We start from the raw sequence: 18,538 nt of genomic DNA, 5'->3' as shown, positions 1-18,538 counted from the left end.
GCGCCTTCTGAGCATCGCGGCAACCGTGCTGCCGGGGGGCGGGGGGTCCTGATGGGGGCCGGGGGGTGAGGCGAGGCCTCGGGGCCGTGCAGCGGGGGCGCTGGGGGGGCGGGCGGCCGACGTACGGCGCGGTGCACTCGGAAAGCCGACCGGCAGGGGGCGCTGTGGGGGCGCCGTGAGCGCAGGCGCCGCTCTGGCCGCCGCCTCGTTATTGCCGGTGAGGCGGCGGGGCCCGGCGCCATGGATCGCAACCCTTCGCCGCCCTCCAGCGAGGCGGAGGAGGAGGGCGACGCGGTGGGCAGCACGGTGTACAGCAAGCACTGGCTCTTCAGCATCCTCACACGCCTCATCGAGGTGCGGAGAGTGGGGCGGGGCGGTGTGAGGGCTGAGGGCGGCGGGTCTGGAGCGGGCCGTGATCGGGCCCGGCTGAAGGCCGCCGTCCTGACTGGGAGCCTTCATCCCGCTGTGACCGCGGGGTAGGCCGCTGCTTGGGCTTCCTGGCGGTTCTTCGTCGTAGCTCACGTCGTTTACTGTACCCCTCCTCCCCCTTCCAGCTTATCAGCCCCGAGAAGTCTGAGCCCAGTGGGAACCCCGAGGGGATTCAGACGGAACTGGACGAAGAGATGGAGAACGATATCTGCAAGGTGTGGGACATGTCCATGGATGAGGTAGGAGCTGGGCGCTGGGGCCAGACGAATGTCGTGTTACCGCTGCTGAGTTTTATCAATCTAAAGTCTTGTGGGAAAGAGGAGAGAAGAGGGGCGGGCTGAAGGTGTTTCAGGTGGTACCGCTTCTCTGGTCCTGCTGGCAGCATCCTTGGAGTCTCTGAGCAGAGCAGGTGCGGTGCTTGGCATCGAGGAGACTCATTGCTCTCTTCAGATGGAGAGAGTGCTTTGCGTGCTTCTGAGCCCAGCACCAATATGGAAAAGCCCTCTGTCAGTCCTAGTATCTGGGCCACGTACAGCTGTGATTTGTTTGAGCTGCCCTCCAGGTGTTCCTCATTGTGCGTTGGCTCAGCTGGCGGCAGTGGGGCTTATTCACTCAGTGAGGTAAATACCTCATTTTTCTGCAGTGAGTCACTGAGTCCGTCCTTAATCTGTGAGAAAGTGTTTGATTTGTGTTCTGAAATTGTAAAATTGGTGGCTTCATTTGCTCCATCGTTTGTTTTCTCCACAGGATGTTGCTTTGTTTCTTCAGGAGTTCAATGCCCCTGATATCTTCATGGGAGTTTTTGCCAAATCCAAGTGTCCTCGTCTGACTGTAAGTATGGGCTGTCAAAAACTGCCCTGTGCTAATCATTACAGCACATAGCTCTGTGCCAGCATTCCTAAGTAGCTCCCGCCTCCCACTGCATTCTTGAATAACTTATGGAACAGGGAGAAAACAACTTAATTTTTGGATGCGTTTTAGCACAGTGTTTTTAATATGGTCCGGTTAGTAACTATTTTGGTGATGATGAAGCTGATCCGTGTCATTACTGATGAAGGATTAATGGTATCAAACTTGGTTAAATGGCTCATTTAAAAAAATCAGTAAGGACAGGCCTTTTCTTCCTGGTAACTTACCTTGTGATTACTGAACAGAAATGGTTAAGAGTTTTGTTTTGTCAAGTGTACAAAAGTAACATTAGTTAAGAACTACTGATCACCGGTACTTAATGCATTTCTCTTTTTCCACCCATGCTGCAGTGTTATTGCCCTGCAGCTTGCATTACGTAGTGCAATGGCATTTGGAAATTCAAGATGGCAGAAATCTTTGCAATTGGGAAATGGTCTTTGCTGGAAGCTTGTATTAAGACAACCCCCTCCCCTTTATTTTAGAGGAGGTATCTGTAGAGGGGGAGGTACTGGTATGTTTTTGTCCCTAGGACTCTTTATTGCTTTAATAATAGCAATGCCAGTCTAACTTCAAAACAGTATAAAACGTACCATTTAAGTGAGCTTTTATTTCAAGGTATATTTGCTTTTATGAAATGCCTGAACTTTGCTAAATAGTGAACAGTACTTGTTGTATGCTTCGGTCTAGTCTAACAACATCCCTTAGGAAATCTGTACCCATCCAGACATTGCTGAGTCATAAGTGCTTGAAAATCAAACTGGAAAGCAGCTTTGAACCTTTCTTATGTCTGTCTTACGGCTGTGGAAATAAAATTGTGAACCGTGTTGCAGACATTCCATCATACTGTGCATTGGCTTTTCAGGAGATCTGCGTGGGAATACTGGGAAATATGGCCTGTTTCCAAGACATATGCATGTCCATTAGTAAAGATGAGAATCTCGGGTAGGTGTGTATGTACTTTATACGTGCATCATACTGCTTTTATGGACTCTCACAGTGAGCGTTATGAAAGGAACTAAATTTCCTTGCAATATCTTTATTCACACACCTTTGACAAACCCTAAGTGGCTGAAAAGTGTTCAGCGAAGATACAATGAATGCCCACTGCTTGATGTTATGTTTCGTAGCCGCTTGTCAAACTCCTGCATTTGCGATCTCCAAGTCTGGCAATCTTGAAACACCAGTGATGCATGCCCAGTGTGTAAGAGCTGGGTTTAATCACAGTACGCTGCTGCAGCTACGAAATTAACTTTGCAATGTATGTTTTAAAAAAAAGGTATTAAAAGGTTTTTTATTAACTTTTTTCTCTTGGATTTTCTGCTCAAAGCCAAGTGTTACTGCAACGTTTGTGTGATTCGGACTCTCCAACTCTCCTGGAAACAAGCAGGTAGGACATGTCAGAAATTAATGTATTGTTAGTGTAATTCTGCTCCATTCTGAGGTCCTGGGACAAAGATTGGCACGTGGGCTCATTATTTTAATGTCTTCCCATCCTGTCCTTCTGTCGTTTCCACTTTATTCTGGAATTCATTTTCTGTGGGCTGCGTTCCAGTCTTCTGCCACTTCTTTCTCATTGCTTTGATTTTACACCTGTACAGCTGAGATCAGTGATCTGGCTTCTGATCTGTTACATGGCCAATTTCTGCCTAGGCTGTTGCTGACTTGCCTCTCCCAACCTGAGGTGGCCAACATTTGGGTTGAGAGGATCCGAGACAACCCTTCAGTGTATGACTGTGTCTGCTTTATCATGTCAAGCTCTACAAATGGTGAGTTGCCGAAGCGCACTGAGAACCAGTGTTAAGAACTGCTGTGTGAATTAGAAAGCCAAATGTTTTTATTTGGGAGTACAAGGCTTCTTCATCTTTAAAGTAAGCCTCCTGAATTCAAAAGACACCAAAATAAACTCGTGCCAACTTTGCAGGATTTATAAGCACGCACCTATAAACCCAACAAGAGAAGTGCATCGTACAGGACTCCAGCTAATGTTTGCATTAGTTTTCTTTTACTTGTTGTTGATGACTCAGAAGTCATGCTTGTTCCTGCTGAAACCCCGCTTCTACCTGACTGAAATGGAGGTTAGCGTGCATAAGCTTAGCTAAAAAATGCATATTTAGGGACAAATTTTGTCATGCTTTATTTCAGAAGAGGAGGTTTTTACTTTTAGGGAACCCGAAGTCCCTTTACCAAAAAAAGATCCTACTTCGTAAATGCCATGACAGGCGATAATGTGTCAGTGGGCTTCCCAGCAGTACCTATTTACCAAGCTTTTCACCTCATTTATGCCACAAAAAGAACATGAGCATAGAAACCCTTAGAAAATACTGAATGAAACAGAAGTATTTGAGCACTTAATTTATCTGTGTACTTTTGTGTGTTAGCATTTTGTGAACTAATTGCTGCTCTTTAATTTCTTCATTTTTGGTTTCTTTTTTTGTGCAGTTGAATTGCTGGTAAAAGTGGGCGAAGTGGTGGACAAACTCTTTGATCTGGATGAAGAGCTGATGTTAAACTGGATTAAAAGTGGCACTTGTCAGTCTGTGGGACCATCTACAGATGACTCCCCTGAAGAGCTTCCAGACTTTAAGATTGTGCCTTGTATACTCGAAGCAGCCAAACAAGTCCGGTATGTGAGAATTCTCTTTGGTTCTGTGGCTGGGGGGACTCTTTGACCAAGCTAAGACGCAGGGTTTCATCTAACTAGCCTTTGTTTCTTCTTTTGTTCTACGTAGCTCAGATAGTCCCGAAGGACTTGATGTTTATATGCATATCTTGCAGCTCCTCACTACGGTGGATGAGGGCATACAGGCTATTGGTAAGGCACTTGAATTACTGCATATGATGGGACTAAGAATGCAAGTGACTTCCAGCTCATCAGATGTTCAGTGAGAAAAAGAATAGCTTGCATGCCTAGATTAAATCCGATGGGTTCTCTTTCTTTCTTTTTCAAGTGCAGGCTCCCGATGGAGGAAAAGAGACCTGGACTTTACTTTATGACCTCATTTGCCATGAGCTCTGCCAGCCGGATGATCCACCAATCATTGTACAGGAGCAGAAGACGGTATTGGCCTCTATTTTGTCCGTGCTGTCTGCCATATTTGCTTCACAGACAGAACGAGAATACATCAAGATGAGGAAAAGCAAGTCTTGCTTTTTTGTTGTTGTTCTTTTTGCTATTTTATTGCTGTTAGATTTGACAATGATGGAAGGAAAGATGGTTAATTTATTACTGTTTAGTAGAGGTCAATTCAGAGCGCATAATTCAGATGCATGTTTGAATACATTGAGGCTCCTCTGAAAATCACAGGTAGCTCAAAATTCAGGTCCTGGATACCTTTGAACAGCTGCGGTTTCAGAATCTGTAGATTCTCTTCAGTTTTCTCCACTGGCCGAGTGCATGAGAATTGCAGAATGTGTCTTTGCTAAGAGGTCTTGCTAGTCACTTTCCTCAAGAGAGGGAGATTCTGTACCCAAATCCATTTAATCTCTACTTTTCAATCCAATGAGAAGTTTTTTGAATTGAAAGGCTTCTTTAGGGATGCGTTACATATAGAAGAAAGAGGTTTTGCCAGTTCTGTTCATCAGGTGGGATCATCATGATGCAAACTTAACATACAAGCTTCTTTTTTTCCCTTTTGAAGGAGCTAAGTGAGGTCTGGCTACCATTAGGTTTGCTTGTCGTTTGATACAGTGGGGAGATAAAAGAAATGAGGGAATGGCACAAGAGGGCTCTAGTCGTCACCATCCTTGCTGCTTCTGCAGATGGACCTACACAGAGAGTCTGTTCTCTTAGGAACTCAGTAGTGGATTTGTTACATTACTGCTCACAGGACTCTAGATAATTAGGCTTGCTTTAGTTTACTATGGAGAAACACTTCATACCACTACTGTAGAATGTTAATAGATCCAGGTTCGCTTGCAGTAAAGAATGATTTGGATTTTAAGTTGTTCCACTTGTTTTTTCTTGAACAGTATTTGATTAAATGTCATATCACTGTCGGAATATACATTGCTGTAGCCTTTCTGTAAAATCTTCCCATCTGCCTCCGAATTGAAGTTCCTTGAAAGAATTAGGAAAAAAATACCCTATCAGTGTTAAACTTTCCCCTTTTTGTTCCTTTATATTAGATATGCCTCTGATTGGGAGCTTGATTCGTATCTTACAATACATGGAGGGCTGTGGGAAGAGATCTGTCGATAACTCAAAGGAATCTGAACAAGAAGAAACTGGAAAGGCTGAACTAAAGGAGGAAGATTTTCATCTGAAAATTTTGAAGGATATTTGCTGTGAATTACTTTCCAATATGTTTCAAGAACTGACCAAGGTAAGAATCAAGTAAGTTCCACTGGATAGGTAGAGAAGGCTCCTGGGAGACCTCGTTGTGGCCTTCCAGTACTTGAAGGGAGCGTATAAATAAGAGGGGGAATGGCTGTTTACAAGGGTGGATGGTGGTAGGACAAGGGGGAACGGTTTTAAACTGAGACAGGGGAAGTTTAGGTTAGAGATTAGGAGGAAGTTTTTCACACAGGGTGGTGACACACTGGAACAGGTTGCCCAAGGAGGCTGTGGATGCCCCATCCCTGGAGGCATTCAAGGCCAGGCTGGATGTGGCTCTGGGCAGCCTGGTCTGGGGGCTGGTGACCCTGCACATAGCAGGGAGTTGGAACTAGATGATCGTAATGGTCCTTTTCAACCCAGGCCATTCTGTGATTCTATGATTCTGTTGTTAATGGGACATTTTTCCAAGCAAGTGAAATGGCATCTGGAAGTTCATTAGAAAACTTTTCAGAAAGTCTGTAACATCATGTGTCAGATAGCAGGGACACATATTGTCTGAGGGGTGTGCCTTCAAGGGCCAAGACTTCTTCAGCATTCAAAAGCAGAGACTTGTGTAAGGTGTGAGTTTTCACACCTTATTATATTAATGGTTGGTATTCTCAGAACTCTTAAGTTCTGCTTGCTTGTGCTTGTTTCACTTGTTTTGTGAATGAAGTACCTCCTTAAGCCACTGTGCACACAACTGTGTGTTATTCTTTAACAATTGCTCACAATATACTAGTTACATTTCTTGTTTAATTTTCTAGGAAAATACATTAGAAGGACTAAACCAGGGACATCTAAATGAACAGATGTGTTCCTGTGCGTTCCAGAACCTCTTGCCCCTGTATTTCACATCAGTGAGTATGTGGCAAAGCATGTAAGATATAAAAAGTACTGCTCTTGGAAGGACTTTGAGAATCAGGTGTAGAACAGAGATAAGGCAGAACTGCTCATGAACAGGTAATGCACCCCTCTAGGCAGTCTCACCCCCTTTCTGACAGCTTTCTTCAGCCAGAGCTTTGGCTAGATCATCAGCTGATACAGGGGTCAAACTGTGCTGAAATGAATGAAGGTCTGCAGAGATCCGCCAGGGAATTTGTCCTTTATATTCTTACAGAATAATCCTAATGTTGTTTTTTCATGTAGGAAACTTTATCTACTTTTGAACAGTAAAATAACAGCATGGAGAAGGCAACCATGTTTCAAATCTTAGGCCAGCTGTAGCTGTGAAGCTGAGGAGGGAATGCATTTACTATGTATCATTTTTTGTTATTCTTTATAGTAGCTACTGCTAGCTGCTGTTGGTAGGAAGATACAGGAGTAGAAAGACTCTTAAACCTAATATGAGAGTGGTGTTCTATGCAAGCGGGCTTCTTGTTGTTCTGTGTGCATTTGTGCTTGCAATTGTATTTCCAGGTGGAGAGTTTCCTTGAAGTTCTGCGTGAGGCTGATGGAACACTTGCTGAAAGTCTAGAAAAACGTTTCCCAAGCCTGAAGGTCCCCACCTAAAAGATTGTACACAAAATGCTTTTCCTTTTTCGGAACAAAGACTTTTTGTTACAGTGCTTCAGAAATGAGTTTTTTCAGTACATGTGGAAGAATGGGGCAACTTCCTTACCAGCAGGTGGCTTTTAAGAAATGTAGCCCTGATTTAATTAGGTATTACCTGGTCTGCACGGTGAAGGAAATTATTTGGAGTTTGGTTCTGCATCTTCCATCCTGTTTGCTCTGGTGATGAAAGACTGTTCACTTCTCGTTGCTCCTGTACAGAACAGTGTTTGTTGGATGACTCTTGGTCCTGGGCTTTTCGACTTACGTTGAAACAGCAGAATTAATGAAACGCGCCGAATTGTTCCTAACATGATGCTGGCATTTTCCAAGTTGCTGCTGGCAGCAGAAAAACGAACTAGTGGGAAATCTCAGATGTCTTTGGGCAAAGCATTTTCATGCACCTGATGGAAACAGTTAAATTACACAGAGAAGAGTCATCTCCTCTTCTCCTTACAACAGTACCTTGAATGGGTACAGTAACAAATGTTTCATCCTGCACCTTCAAAATCTTAACGTGTCTTATACTGAAGCCTCTTTTGCACTGCAGCACTGAGTCATGACATGCAGGCCTCATGCATTTCAAAGGATTGAGAAAGTGCTTTCCAAAGGTGTGTGCTGCAGCTTCCAGCCGTGGCAGCCAGTTACCCTGAGTTCATGATGTAGGTTTGGTTTAATCCTTGGCATATTTGCCAACTTTTTGCTTTTTTAAAGCAATCTGTACTTCATTTTAGGAAGACAACACCTCGCACAGTTCTTTCCTTGTTTGTGTGTTTCGTGAGTCCTCTGTGAAGGACATGAGAGATGCCTTTTGAGCCTGGCTTTTCAGAAGAGTTAAGGTGTTAGATCCCTTGCAGTCGGTGAATTCAGTGTACGGAGTCTTCTAAGAATCGTGCTTTTAATTACTTCCTTTTTTTAACTGCGCTACCTTTTCACATTCCTGCATGCAGAGCAGCCAACATTCTGTGTCTGCATGAGCCGTGCATCAGCTTCAGGTGTTTCTGGGGAGGAAAACCGTTGGTCTTCGTCAGATTTGGGGTGTAAAGAGAAGTAGAAACCAGAGCATAGAGACATTGTACATGCATTGCCCATCACTCCAGGTTTTTATAGGCTTTTAAGGATTGTGCTGGGTCATGTTTTGCTTGCCCCAAGTTACACATCCGTGTGGCGAATACAGGAGCTTCATCCAACTTCAAGTTTTCAAAAAAGAAGAACATTTTAATCTTTTCGTTGGGCTGCCAGCAACTTCTGAGTTGGGACTTGGAGTTAAAAGGTCTGATTAGTGTTACCAAAAAGAATGGCGGTGGTTTCTATCAACTTTTGTATGCCGTGTTTATTGGAGAAAACTGGTAATTGTGAATAGGATGAGAACATTTTTCATACTGCTTTGACACTTTTTGGATATTTTCTTACTCCTTCCATTTGTAATAAAGTTTCTTTTTCTAAAAAAATAAAAAGAAATCCATGTGTTCTTCTTCATTCCAGGGATCAACTGAATTCATTTTCCAGGCTGCTGCAGTTATCTGTTACTCTCTTGAACCTTTGTAAGGAGCAAAACAGAACCGTCTCATATCGTCATTGTCCTGTAAAATATAAGTTGTTCTTCATTGGATGCTCGCTTTAATCATGTCTTGCTCTCTTTGCTTGGCCATTCTCATGCTCTGGAAGTCGATGCCTCTCTTACTCGCTGGCTTTTCTGAGTTAGTTCATCCCCAGATTCATTGCGTGTATCTTCACAATAGCCTGCCACAGCTGAGAGGTCTTTCTGGTTTTGCATCTCAGAAATGTGCTGGTTTCTGATTGTCATTTAACGTACCAAAAACCCCAACCCAACCAACCAAAATCCTGAGATGTTATCTGTTGGGTTTTTTGTTGTTGTTGTTTTGAGTCGTGTTTGCTTCCTTTTAACTCCAGATATACAAACGTTCATTGTTGTCTGGCTGATGGTTAAATATAGTCTCACTAATTAGAAGGAATGGGTGGGATGCAGCATTTTACTGATAGGACTGCCTAAGTTGGATGATACCTAATGCCTGTAAGTAGTAAAGCAAATGGGTGGTTTCTGTGAATGGCAAACCAGCTGGGTCCTGTCCTCTGCTCTTACGTGGCAGAAGGAGCTGTAGAAGTAGGTTCATCAGCCTTGGTTCTGCAGAATACAAATCCAAATATGTTGGAATTTTTATCCTTTGCAAACTTAATGGGAAGAGACTTGAGTTGTTTACCCTACCAAACAGCTGTTCTTGTGCAGCCTGTGCTGTGTGGGTGAGGCAGAGCTGTCTTTAACAGTGTGATGTTTTGTCATTCACACTGATGTGGAAGAAACTTAGTGGCATCAGATGTGTTTCTGCGGTGGTGCCCATGTATTTCACTGTCTTGCCAGCAGGGATCTCTCTGCTCTTGTGCTTCATGAACATAATATGCCTGCTCATTTTCTTCCCTCTGTCCTCCCCATCCTTTGGCACTCAGTCAGGACAGGACTCACTGAGCTTGCTGCTTCAGAATGGCTTCATCTGTAAAATCAGGAGAACAGCTTTCTTCAAACCAAGACCTGATTCACCCTCAGTGCCTTCTACAGAGCTGCAGACAATAAGTGGGTGTATGAAGCATCAAACTAAAGTAACAGGAACTTGGTCCTGCTTAGGCCGAGCTGCATGTGGATTGTGGTATGAGAGCACCTAGAAAACTGAGGTAGAAATTGGACCACAAGGACTTATTTTAAATTAGGCTTGCAATGTTGGTGTAATAATTTCACTCAGAGATAGGAGTATGGTGTTATTTTTGACTCCTGCTCTGTGTCCATCTGGCATCTTCATCCCACACAGCAATGTGTTCCTGGTGGGGCAGAGCAACATAAATCCAAAGAAATCTGGTGTGTGAGGAAGAAAACTGATAAGGGAATGCTTAATCTGCTCCCTTGGTGGTGTAAGGAGATTGTTGCTGCTGTTCCTTCTGCATGCTTTGCCCACTATTTTTGTCTCAGACCTTTCATTTCTGATAAACTAAGCCATGAAACAGAATACACTGACAAGTTCTGTGTTTCTCCATGTCCACGTCAGTCTGCTTTCTTAATTTTCTTTAGTTATGTGTTTACTACATGTATTCTTATAACTGCTAGGGTAGTTCCTTTCTAGCTGAGATTGCATGTTGTTAGTATTGGTTGGGTATAACACCTTTGGTTGTAACTAAGCCAAACACACACAAAGTATTCCAAGTATTTGTAAGTCAGCCATATTCACAGTTCGATATTGACATGAAAAGGTTTGGTACCTTGGCTGTGTTCTTGTATTTTGTATTTATTTTTTTGTCTTGTTTTCTCCCTATGTCTTGAAAATCCCTACACTTTCCCACTAGTTCCTGATTATTTTTGTTCTTTATGAAGGTAGAATTATGAAGGCAGCAGCATCTCCATGATACTTTCACTCTATCTCTGTTTCCAGAGGAGAAACTCTTAGTCGTGGCAGTTCCGTAGCACATCCTTTGTTTTCCAAAGAAAATCCTATCAGTTTTTCCTTTTTAATGTCTGCTGTTTACTTCTTGTTCTAGATGATGATGAAACTCATGTGCTCAGCTAAACTCATTGATAAAGGACAAACCTGCCTCACCTGGGGCGAAGAGCAGTCTGTTGTCATGTTACACAAGTTCTCCAGAATCCTTCATGTGCAGGCAAAAAGGCATTGAGCAGCTGTGTATTCACTCCCCAGTCCCAGTGCTGTGCATCAGCCATGCAGTTAGTGTGCCCATCACTTGGAGCTGACAAGGCGTGTACTGAGTGAACCTGACATTGCAAGGTTGGTAAAATAAGCCAGGTTATTTCCAACAGCTATCAGTGAAGGTTTTGCAATGGGAAACGTGTTCCTATTCCTCCTTGCCTGCACAGTCCAATGACTCATCTCCATCTTGGTTTTTTATGTTGCTGTTGTTAGCAGAGAGCTAACATCTGAGACTGATGAAAGATGTGCTTCTGAATGCTTGGGAAGAAAATGAACAAATGCAGAAAAAAGCTGCTGGGCTTCTTTCTGCTTGCTTTATTCCAGTTCAGATCTCAAAAAGTAGCTGCCCGCTGTAATTTTGGGCAGCAGCAAACTCTGAGAACTGAACTCTGTACAGACATCAATGCAAACAAGATTGCTTGAAAAAGTGACTGATAGGATGTGGTGAAGTGAAGCAGTAACACTAGAAAAGGTGATGAGGAAGGGAGGAGGAAATAGAGGGTTTTTTTTTCCTGTTTTAAGAATTATGACAGGGGAGAAATACCAACGAATTGTGATGGTGAGAGAGCAAAGTATTACCAGTGGTATTGCTGGGATTCTAGGTTTGTCCGGGTGGAATATCTGATGTGTGATTGTCCATCATAAAGGTGTCACGTTGACAAGTGTTGATTACATTTTGTCTTTTTGAAGTGGAATCTCTTCAGGTTTTCCCTATGTGCATGGCAGCGAGACAAGTTTTAAGGTGGAGATCACACAGCAGGTGGGCAAGCTGATGTTGTTTGTTTTCCCCCAGTTTTGCTGACTGGCTGCAGCACAGAGGTGCAGAGCCCTCCCCGATGGAGGGGAGGTGGTTTCTACTGTTTTTTTCCCCCTGCATAGCACTGGCCTTGCGCATCCCTAAGGTGAGTTCCTAAAGCAGAGCCCTGCAGGGATGGTGCTGGTGTTGTACTTCGCTCTGAGCAAAGCAGAATGGGTTTGAATAACTAGCTGGGTATCAAGGAGTAGGGGCCTGTATTTAATTGAGGAGAACTAAAACCTGCTCAGCCTCTGTCACTACTCACTCGTAGTACAGATCCACAGTTTTCAATTAGACTTCATCAATTTCATATGGCACAGATTAAAAACGGTGTGACAATTAAATTCTAAGGGGATTAAAATGAAAGCCTGAATGTAACACTTATATCCATGGTAGTTTCTTTGTTCATGGGCTGCAGGTTTGCTCCTGTCACAACTGATGTCCCACATTGTTGGCACTCCCCACTTCCTGCCCCTTCGTCCATTTTCCCAAGAAACTTTAGGAAAGCGAAGGCACTTTGACATTCTCCTGTGTTGCAACGATAGTCGTTATTTATTCTGTGCTGCAGGTTATGCAAACTCCGTTTTAATTTTGCAGTGAGCTTATATCAACATTACTTACGTTGTCGTGCGTGCTGGTTTTGGTGGCAGCCCTGTTTAAAGCAGCTGTAAGTTTAATGAGCTGCATGTTAACCTTTTATAGGAAGGAAGCACTTCTGTCAGTTACTCTAATGAAATCATAAAAATCATTTCCTGTCTCCAGCTGTAGCCCAGTCCTCCTATCTTCTGTCAATAAGAGGATATTGAAATTTGCAGGAAAATACACGCACACGTTGATCCCACCTTACAGTATAGCCACGGTGCTGTATTTTAGTGCAAATTGGAATTAGCCAGTGGTGTCAGTGCTGTTTATTTTCCATTACGAGTTCTCTGTGTTGTGCAAACTCTTTTATTCAACATGAAAGAGTTTCCTCATCAATCAGGGGGGGTAAAAGAGTGGATAGAGACATTGGGAGTAAAGGGAAAGAGAAAAAAGAATGGTGAAAACTTGGAAGAGCGAGAGGACTTGAGCTTTGAGAGCTCTTCTGGTGGAGTATGTAAGAAGGGCAAGAAGAAAAAGAAACATAGTTTAATTGCCTGTGAGCTATAAAATGGTGTAGATGCAAGGAAGGTCTTCAAGGCCCCAAAATGCATTGGCTCTGAGTGATGTGAGCTGTTCACGTGGGAAAGTCCCAAGCCCAAACAAAGGATAGATTTCTTGTTTTGCTGGAGCTAAGTGTACACCAGTTGCTCTCCTGTGGTTACAAGAGAGTAGCAACTGACTGAACCATTGCGTTTGAAAACAAGCCCAGGGCTGCTCCACAGCTGTCAGCTTCTGCTTTGTGTTTAGCGTGGTGGACTTGGTAGGTTTTTTGGTCCATGGTCTGAAGTTTGAGAGAGCTTTCTTTGAAGAACCTGCTGAGCGCAGCGTGGCATGAAGTGCTTGGTTGCCCTTACAGGGAAAGGTACCGCAGTCCTGATTTCCAGTCGTTCTGCTGCGTTTACTCAGACTTGAAAGAAGTAAACTTAATTACATTAAACAAAGCGTCTTCCTTCCAAACATGCTCTGGTCCCTTTTGCCTCTACTGAGAGATAACAAAAGCCTTATGAATAACAGCTGCAGTCTTCTTTTTTTTTGGCCTGTTGCAGGAGGCTGGCGGGACCGTGCACAGGTGTATGAACACCTTCTCTTCAGAGGAAGAACCCACAGGGGTGTTTGAGGCTGGGTTTTTTGAATGTAAATGTCTGCATTAAGATGGCAAAAGGATAAAGCCGTCAAGGTGTCAGTGGTGCCTGTTGCAGGTCAAGATGGTTTTGCATAACGGCAGTGATGTTGGAGCCGAAGCCTTATCAAAGCAGACGAAAACACTTCCATCACCTGCTTGTCATTTTCAGGCCAAATGATGTAGCATGTATCAGCACAGGTGTTATTTATGGTCCAGTTTACCAGCAAATCTCTGACAACTGCCTTTATCATGTAAGTTTTCAGGTAGATTTGCACCTGCCTACCAGGAAATTCATTCTAAATTATACTTGTGTGTGTTAATAAAGTAAGAGGAAATGGGTGAGGTGAAAAAAGGCAAGAAATACCAAATGTTGTGGCCTTTGTGCTCTGGACTAATTCTGTTACCAAGCTGAAAACAAAGTTTATTAAACACAGTTTGTTCTTGACTGAAAAAAATGGATTTATGAACAGGCAAATGCTTTGTCCATGGAATTTGCCAGATAGTAAAAACTATTAATGAACTTTTTCTCTCTTTCTCTTCTCAAAGTCAATGCTCTCTTTGTCCCTTCCCAGCTCCCTCCCATTTAATTCCTAATGGTAACGTCAATAGGTGAGAGGTTCAGTGTTCATCATGTCACTAAATGTACTGCTGCTAATTGCACCAAGCCCTGCTTGCTCAAATGCAGCTTGGTTCAATCTCTGCAAACTTGTCCTGCTTTACGTTGGAATCCTCTTGTCAGCGTTCACGGTTACGTGTCTGATCACAACTGACCACCCTAATCTTTTCTCCATTATCCTGCTTACTCCTTAGCTAATGCTTTTAGCTTTGAATATTCTTTTAATGCCACGTTTCTCTGGAGCAGAATTGTGCCCGAGTGTTACTAAAAGCGAAGCTTTCTGATCAGGCAGATGAAGCTCATTAGCGTTGTGTTTTCAAAAAAGCCTTTCTTTGATGCAAACTAATTAATTTTTACCCCCTGCAAAATCATCTTAACTGTAATGGGAGCTAAAATCTAATAAGATAAAAGAAACTCAGATGGAAAAAAACAGCTGTCATGAGAACACGGTGCGACGAACAGCTTTTGCTAATCTTGGAAATGATGATCTGCCTTACAGCTCCAAGGCTGAACATTCTGCAATTGCCTTTGTTTACAGTCCCCACAGTAAACTGATGATTTTACATTGCTTGCTGTTTTTCATCCTTACAGCAGAAGGTGACTATGAATTAATTCACTTAGTGCTGACCAGTGGTCAGTGTTAGTGGTCAGGCAGAACTGCACTTCGGTTGTTTGTTTTGCTGTGTGAATACAAGGATTTCAGATGCTGGGGAGGGAGCTCAAGTCCCCATGCTGAGAACAATCCTTCAAGCTCGTTTCACTTTGAAACATGAATGGAGGGCCGTACAGAATTGGCTTGGGAATAGAAATGTGGACTCATCCTCAGTTTCAGATATTCTTTTTCAGATAGTGTTTCTCAGCAAGGAGGCAAAGTACAAAATTATTTCAGCAGACAGAACCAACATCTTCTGTTCAGTAGGACCTTAGAGAGGGCTCCTGATTTCCCTTTGCCATGTAAGTATGAAATACGATGAATTATCTTTCTGCTGTGACAAATCTGATGTCAGACAAACGTCCCAGATGAATATGAATACAGTAGAGGCTGAATGCTGGTGCACGCTCATGGTAAGCCTGTGTTGTCAGAAGTGTCTGAAGAGCTCCTTCTCTCTTTTCTGAGTGGATCAAAGCCTGCTGAATGCTTTCTGAGCTGTGCGTACTCATATCATTAGGAAGTACAAAGCTTCCTCCTTTGTTAGCTTTTTCCACCTCACTTTGAATGCAAAATATTCTGTGTTATACTAATTAGGCCAACTGGCTGAGGTTAACAAACACTCAGTTGCTTCTCTTATCATCATCCTTATTTGTGCATTTGACTGTTTCACTTGGTGTTTGTCTGTGATGTGAAAGAACTGGATAATTCTGGAGGTCTTGCAGTAGAAGTGATGGAATAGTAGAGCCTGAGCTACATGGCAGACAAGCTGTGCTGGCCTTGTCCCTCACTGACCCAGCTTGGCCTCAGGCCTGCCTTGTCACCACCACAGGACTCTCTGAAGATCAGTTGGTGGCACCCGGTTGCTGTGCCTTGAGCCTGCCCTGCTCCCCTTGCTCAGGCACAGGACCCTGCCCAGCCGCCTGCTGTGAGCAGTCCTAAATGGTGCTGTAGGAGGGGTGTGGGTGTGTGAGCCTTGCCATCCATCTGGCCTTTCACCATGTGCACCAGCAGGGCAGGATTGGTGCTGCCCACAAGCAGAATGGTATTTATAATGCTCAGGTCGTGCTGCTGGAAATGCAGTATTTTCTCATCCTCTCAAAGCTACATGTGGAGTTTCAGTTATCTAAGTGGATTTGTCAAGTTTCCCACTTGGCTTTCCCTAGCCCCGCTGATGGCTGTGGTTGGACTAAAGCTGTTTGCTGTAGTAAAAAGGGGTATTTTAGCTGGTTTGTGCTCTCCCAGAGATCTGTCACTCCCTGCATGTTTAACCTGAGGTCGCTTGGCCAACATTGAGAAGATTTCAAAAACCAAACCACAACAAAAGCAGCACAAGGAGCTCTTTCAGGATTTTGGTTCCCAATCAGACAACAGTTTTGTTTGGAAAAGAAAATCAGTGATAACATTCACCAGTGAAAAAGTGGCAGAGCCTGGTTTCTCCCCTGCCCCAAGAGCATCCTTGCTCACTGATGATACTACGGCTGGCTGCATCACTCTGGGCAGGTAATTCACCTGATTGGCTCTTACACTCTTCACTGGAAAAGGGTACTTTGTAAATGCTTTCACTAATTGCATACTTTAAATTTATCTGGATATAATTTCTCTTTTGATTTCTTTTTAAGCAGCCTATGAATCAAATGTTTTATTATTCAGCAAGGATTCAGTAAGGAGGAGGGTCGGCTGGTTGGTGCTCTTGGTGCTTCTTGGCAACCACTCCCAGTACAGCACGTGGTGCTGGCGAAAGGTTGGGTGAAATTGCCTTGGGGAGGGTTTGTTGGTGGAACAGTGGTTCATGTAAGAGAGGGCGAATGGAAGAATTCTCCTGTTGGAAGCTGAGGCTTTTAGATCTGTATATTTTCAGACAAAATGGAAAGGTTTTTGCATTTGGAGCTGTTTAACTCCTGGCAACAAAGTAAATGACCTGAAATGTAGTGATAAGTTGTCTTTTTTCAGTCAAAGGTTGGGATACTGCGGATCAGAAAGTGAATGGAAATGAGTGCTGCTGGTTAGGTGTTGTTGTGATCAGTGCTTTGTAAAGATGAAAAACAAGTAGAAGAAAATGAGTCAGATTTTCAGGCCAACAGTTTTCAGGCATCGGTACTTGACAGTATCCATAAAACGTGAGCAGACTATGAAGGTCTGTAAAACCTAAACTGAAAAGAACACTGCTCCTTCCACCACTTGAAAGGAGTTTATAAGTAGGAGGAGGGAGAACAACATTTCACATGGTTTGATAGCGATAGGACAAGGGGGAGTGGTTTTAAACTAAGGGAGGGGAGAGTGAGGTGAGATGTCCAGAGTAAATTCTTTCCTCAGATGGCAGTGAGGCACAGACTGCCCAGAGAGGCTGTGGGTGCCCCATCCCTGAAGGTTGGATGCCCATTCAAGGCCAGGCTGGATGGGGCCCTGAGGAACCTGAGCTGGTGTGAGCAACCCTGCCCCCACAGCAAGGGGGTTGGAACTGGCTGGGCTTAAAGGTCCCTTCCAACCCAACCACTTTATCATTCCATCACTGGTGGACATCTTCAGGAAATGGCTGAACCTCTTCATTATTAGTTCTGGCAAATTTGGGACTTTTAAAATAGTTTCAAAGGAATGCATGATGTTCATCTGCAGTCTTCCCTGTGACTTCCATAGAGCTTGCCTAAACGTTCTGTGATTCTTGGACATGACTTGCTAATTAACTGAAAGGCAGAGGGCTGTGATTAGAATTTGCAGAAGGCTTTTTCTGGTTTTGTTTTTGTTTTTTCTTCTGGGAAAGGTAATTATGATAAGGGCAGACTTAGAATTAGATCGTATTAAACCTGTTTTGTTCAGGGATTTAAAAGTTCATACCTTTCTCAGAAAAAGGCATAAAGTGGCAAATGCTCTGGTTGGGAAGGGAGATGGCTGGGCCAGTGAAGCCCGGAGGATGGCTGTGAAGATGTTTCTATCCCAGCAGTGATGCCGTGAAATTACCACCTTGGAGATTAGAGCACTTTCTCCTGCTAGTCAGGGAGAAGGGGTAATTCACCCTGGTGACCTTGATGGGATTGAGAAGACTTTAGGGCTCACTGATTCTCTCCTTCAGTGCTGCAACATCCAGGCTGTTAATCCCATCTTTCAGCAGAAGATTAATATCTGCAGCTCATTCCCCGCCTGCTTTTCCTTGGCTCTTGCCACCTCAGTTATGATGAGTGGTTTTGTTGAACAAAATCACCCTCTCATTCTGTCTCTCTCTTTCCCCTAGCACTGGGAGCATTCAGAACTCCTGCACTGCATTAGCGTTTCTGTTTTCGTTCTTTCCTTTACAGGCCACAGACCAGCTTTCTCCCAGGGCTGGTGAATGGAAGGCTTGTCCTGTGTCTGGAATGATGCAATGGCTCAGCTGAGTTTCTACTTATTATTATTACTTACTTATGCCCTATGGAGAGCTCTTCCCCATGGGAAGGAATAGAGATGTGGCACTGAAGGTTTATGTTGGTCTGTTTCACAGACAGCAAAAAAAAGAGTCTCTTTATTATCAAGGGGAAGGTCTGGATGTGCAACAGCCTCTTTTAACTCTTGTCAGCCTAAATGTTTCCTGTGCATTTATCTACAACTGCATTTCTGGAGCTACTCCCTGGAAGGGCCAAGAAGCCATGGGACTTCCTTCTCCCTCTGACTTCTTCCCCCTCTCACTTGGAGCTAGAGGCTGCTGAGGAAAGGATTCATTTAACAGGAGGAATTACATGGGGATAATGTAATTGAAAGACAGCTCTTGGAGCATTCACGGTTGCCTGGTGCCAGTGTGACAGGTCTCACAGCATCTCTGCTTGG

The 18,538-nt window shown here is 43.8% G+C and overlaps 1 protein-coding gene across 1 annotated transcript; it reads left to right on the top strand.

The window, feature by feature from the left end:
• Nucleotides 1-196: 196 nt before the first annotated feature.
• On the top strand, nt 197-8,682 carry SAAL1 (serum amyloid A like 1). The gene is made up of 12 exons (XM_072337574.1): nt 197-354; nt 555-668; nt 1,177-1,260; nt 2,201-2,280; nt 2,666-2,725; nt 2,989-3,104; nt 3,778-3,961; nt 4,068-4,150; nt 4,287-4,475; nt 5,464-5,660; nt 6,421-6,513; nt 7,073-8,682. Exons 1-12 carry the CDS (start codon nt 241-243, stop codon nt 7,163-7,165), a joined length of 1,407 nt encoding a protein of 468 aa, XP_072193675.1. The 5' UTR covers nt 197-240; the 3' UTR covers nt 7,166-8,682.
• The last annotated feature ends 9,856 nt before the right edge of the window (nt 8,683-18,538 follow it).

Source organism: Excalfactoria chinensis, chromosome 5 (assembly GCF_039878825.1).
Source record: "Excalfactoria chinensis isolate bCotChi1 chromosome 5, bCotChi1.hap2, whole genome shotgun sequence".
NCBI classification, from domain to species: domain Eukaryota; kingdom Metazoa; phylum Chordata; class Aves; order Galliformes; family Phasianidae; genus Excalfactoria; species Excalfactoria chinensis.
The sequence above is the reverse complement of the archived record's forward strand: the minus strand, read 5'-3'. Positions and strand labels throughout refer to the sequence as shown.

Bases quoted from the DNA above. Each gene is read 5' to 3' on its own strand.
- SAAL1 (XM_072337574.1), top strand. From the start codon at position 241: ATGGATCGCAACCCTTCGCCGCCCTCCAGCGAGGCGGAGGAGGAGGGC. The intron at 355-554 runs GTGCGGAGAGTG...TCCCCCTTCCAG, and splicing joins TCCTCACACGCCTCATCGAG to CTTATCAGCCCCGAGAAGTC. The intron at 4,151-4,286 runs GTAAGGCACTTG...TTCTTTTTCAAG, and splicing joins TGAGGGCATACAGGCTATTG to TGCAGGCTCCCGATGGAGGA.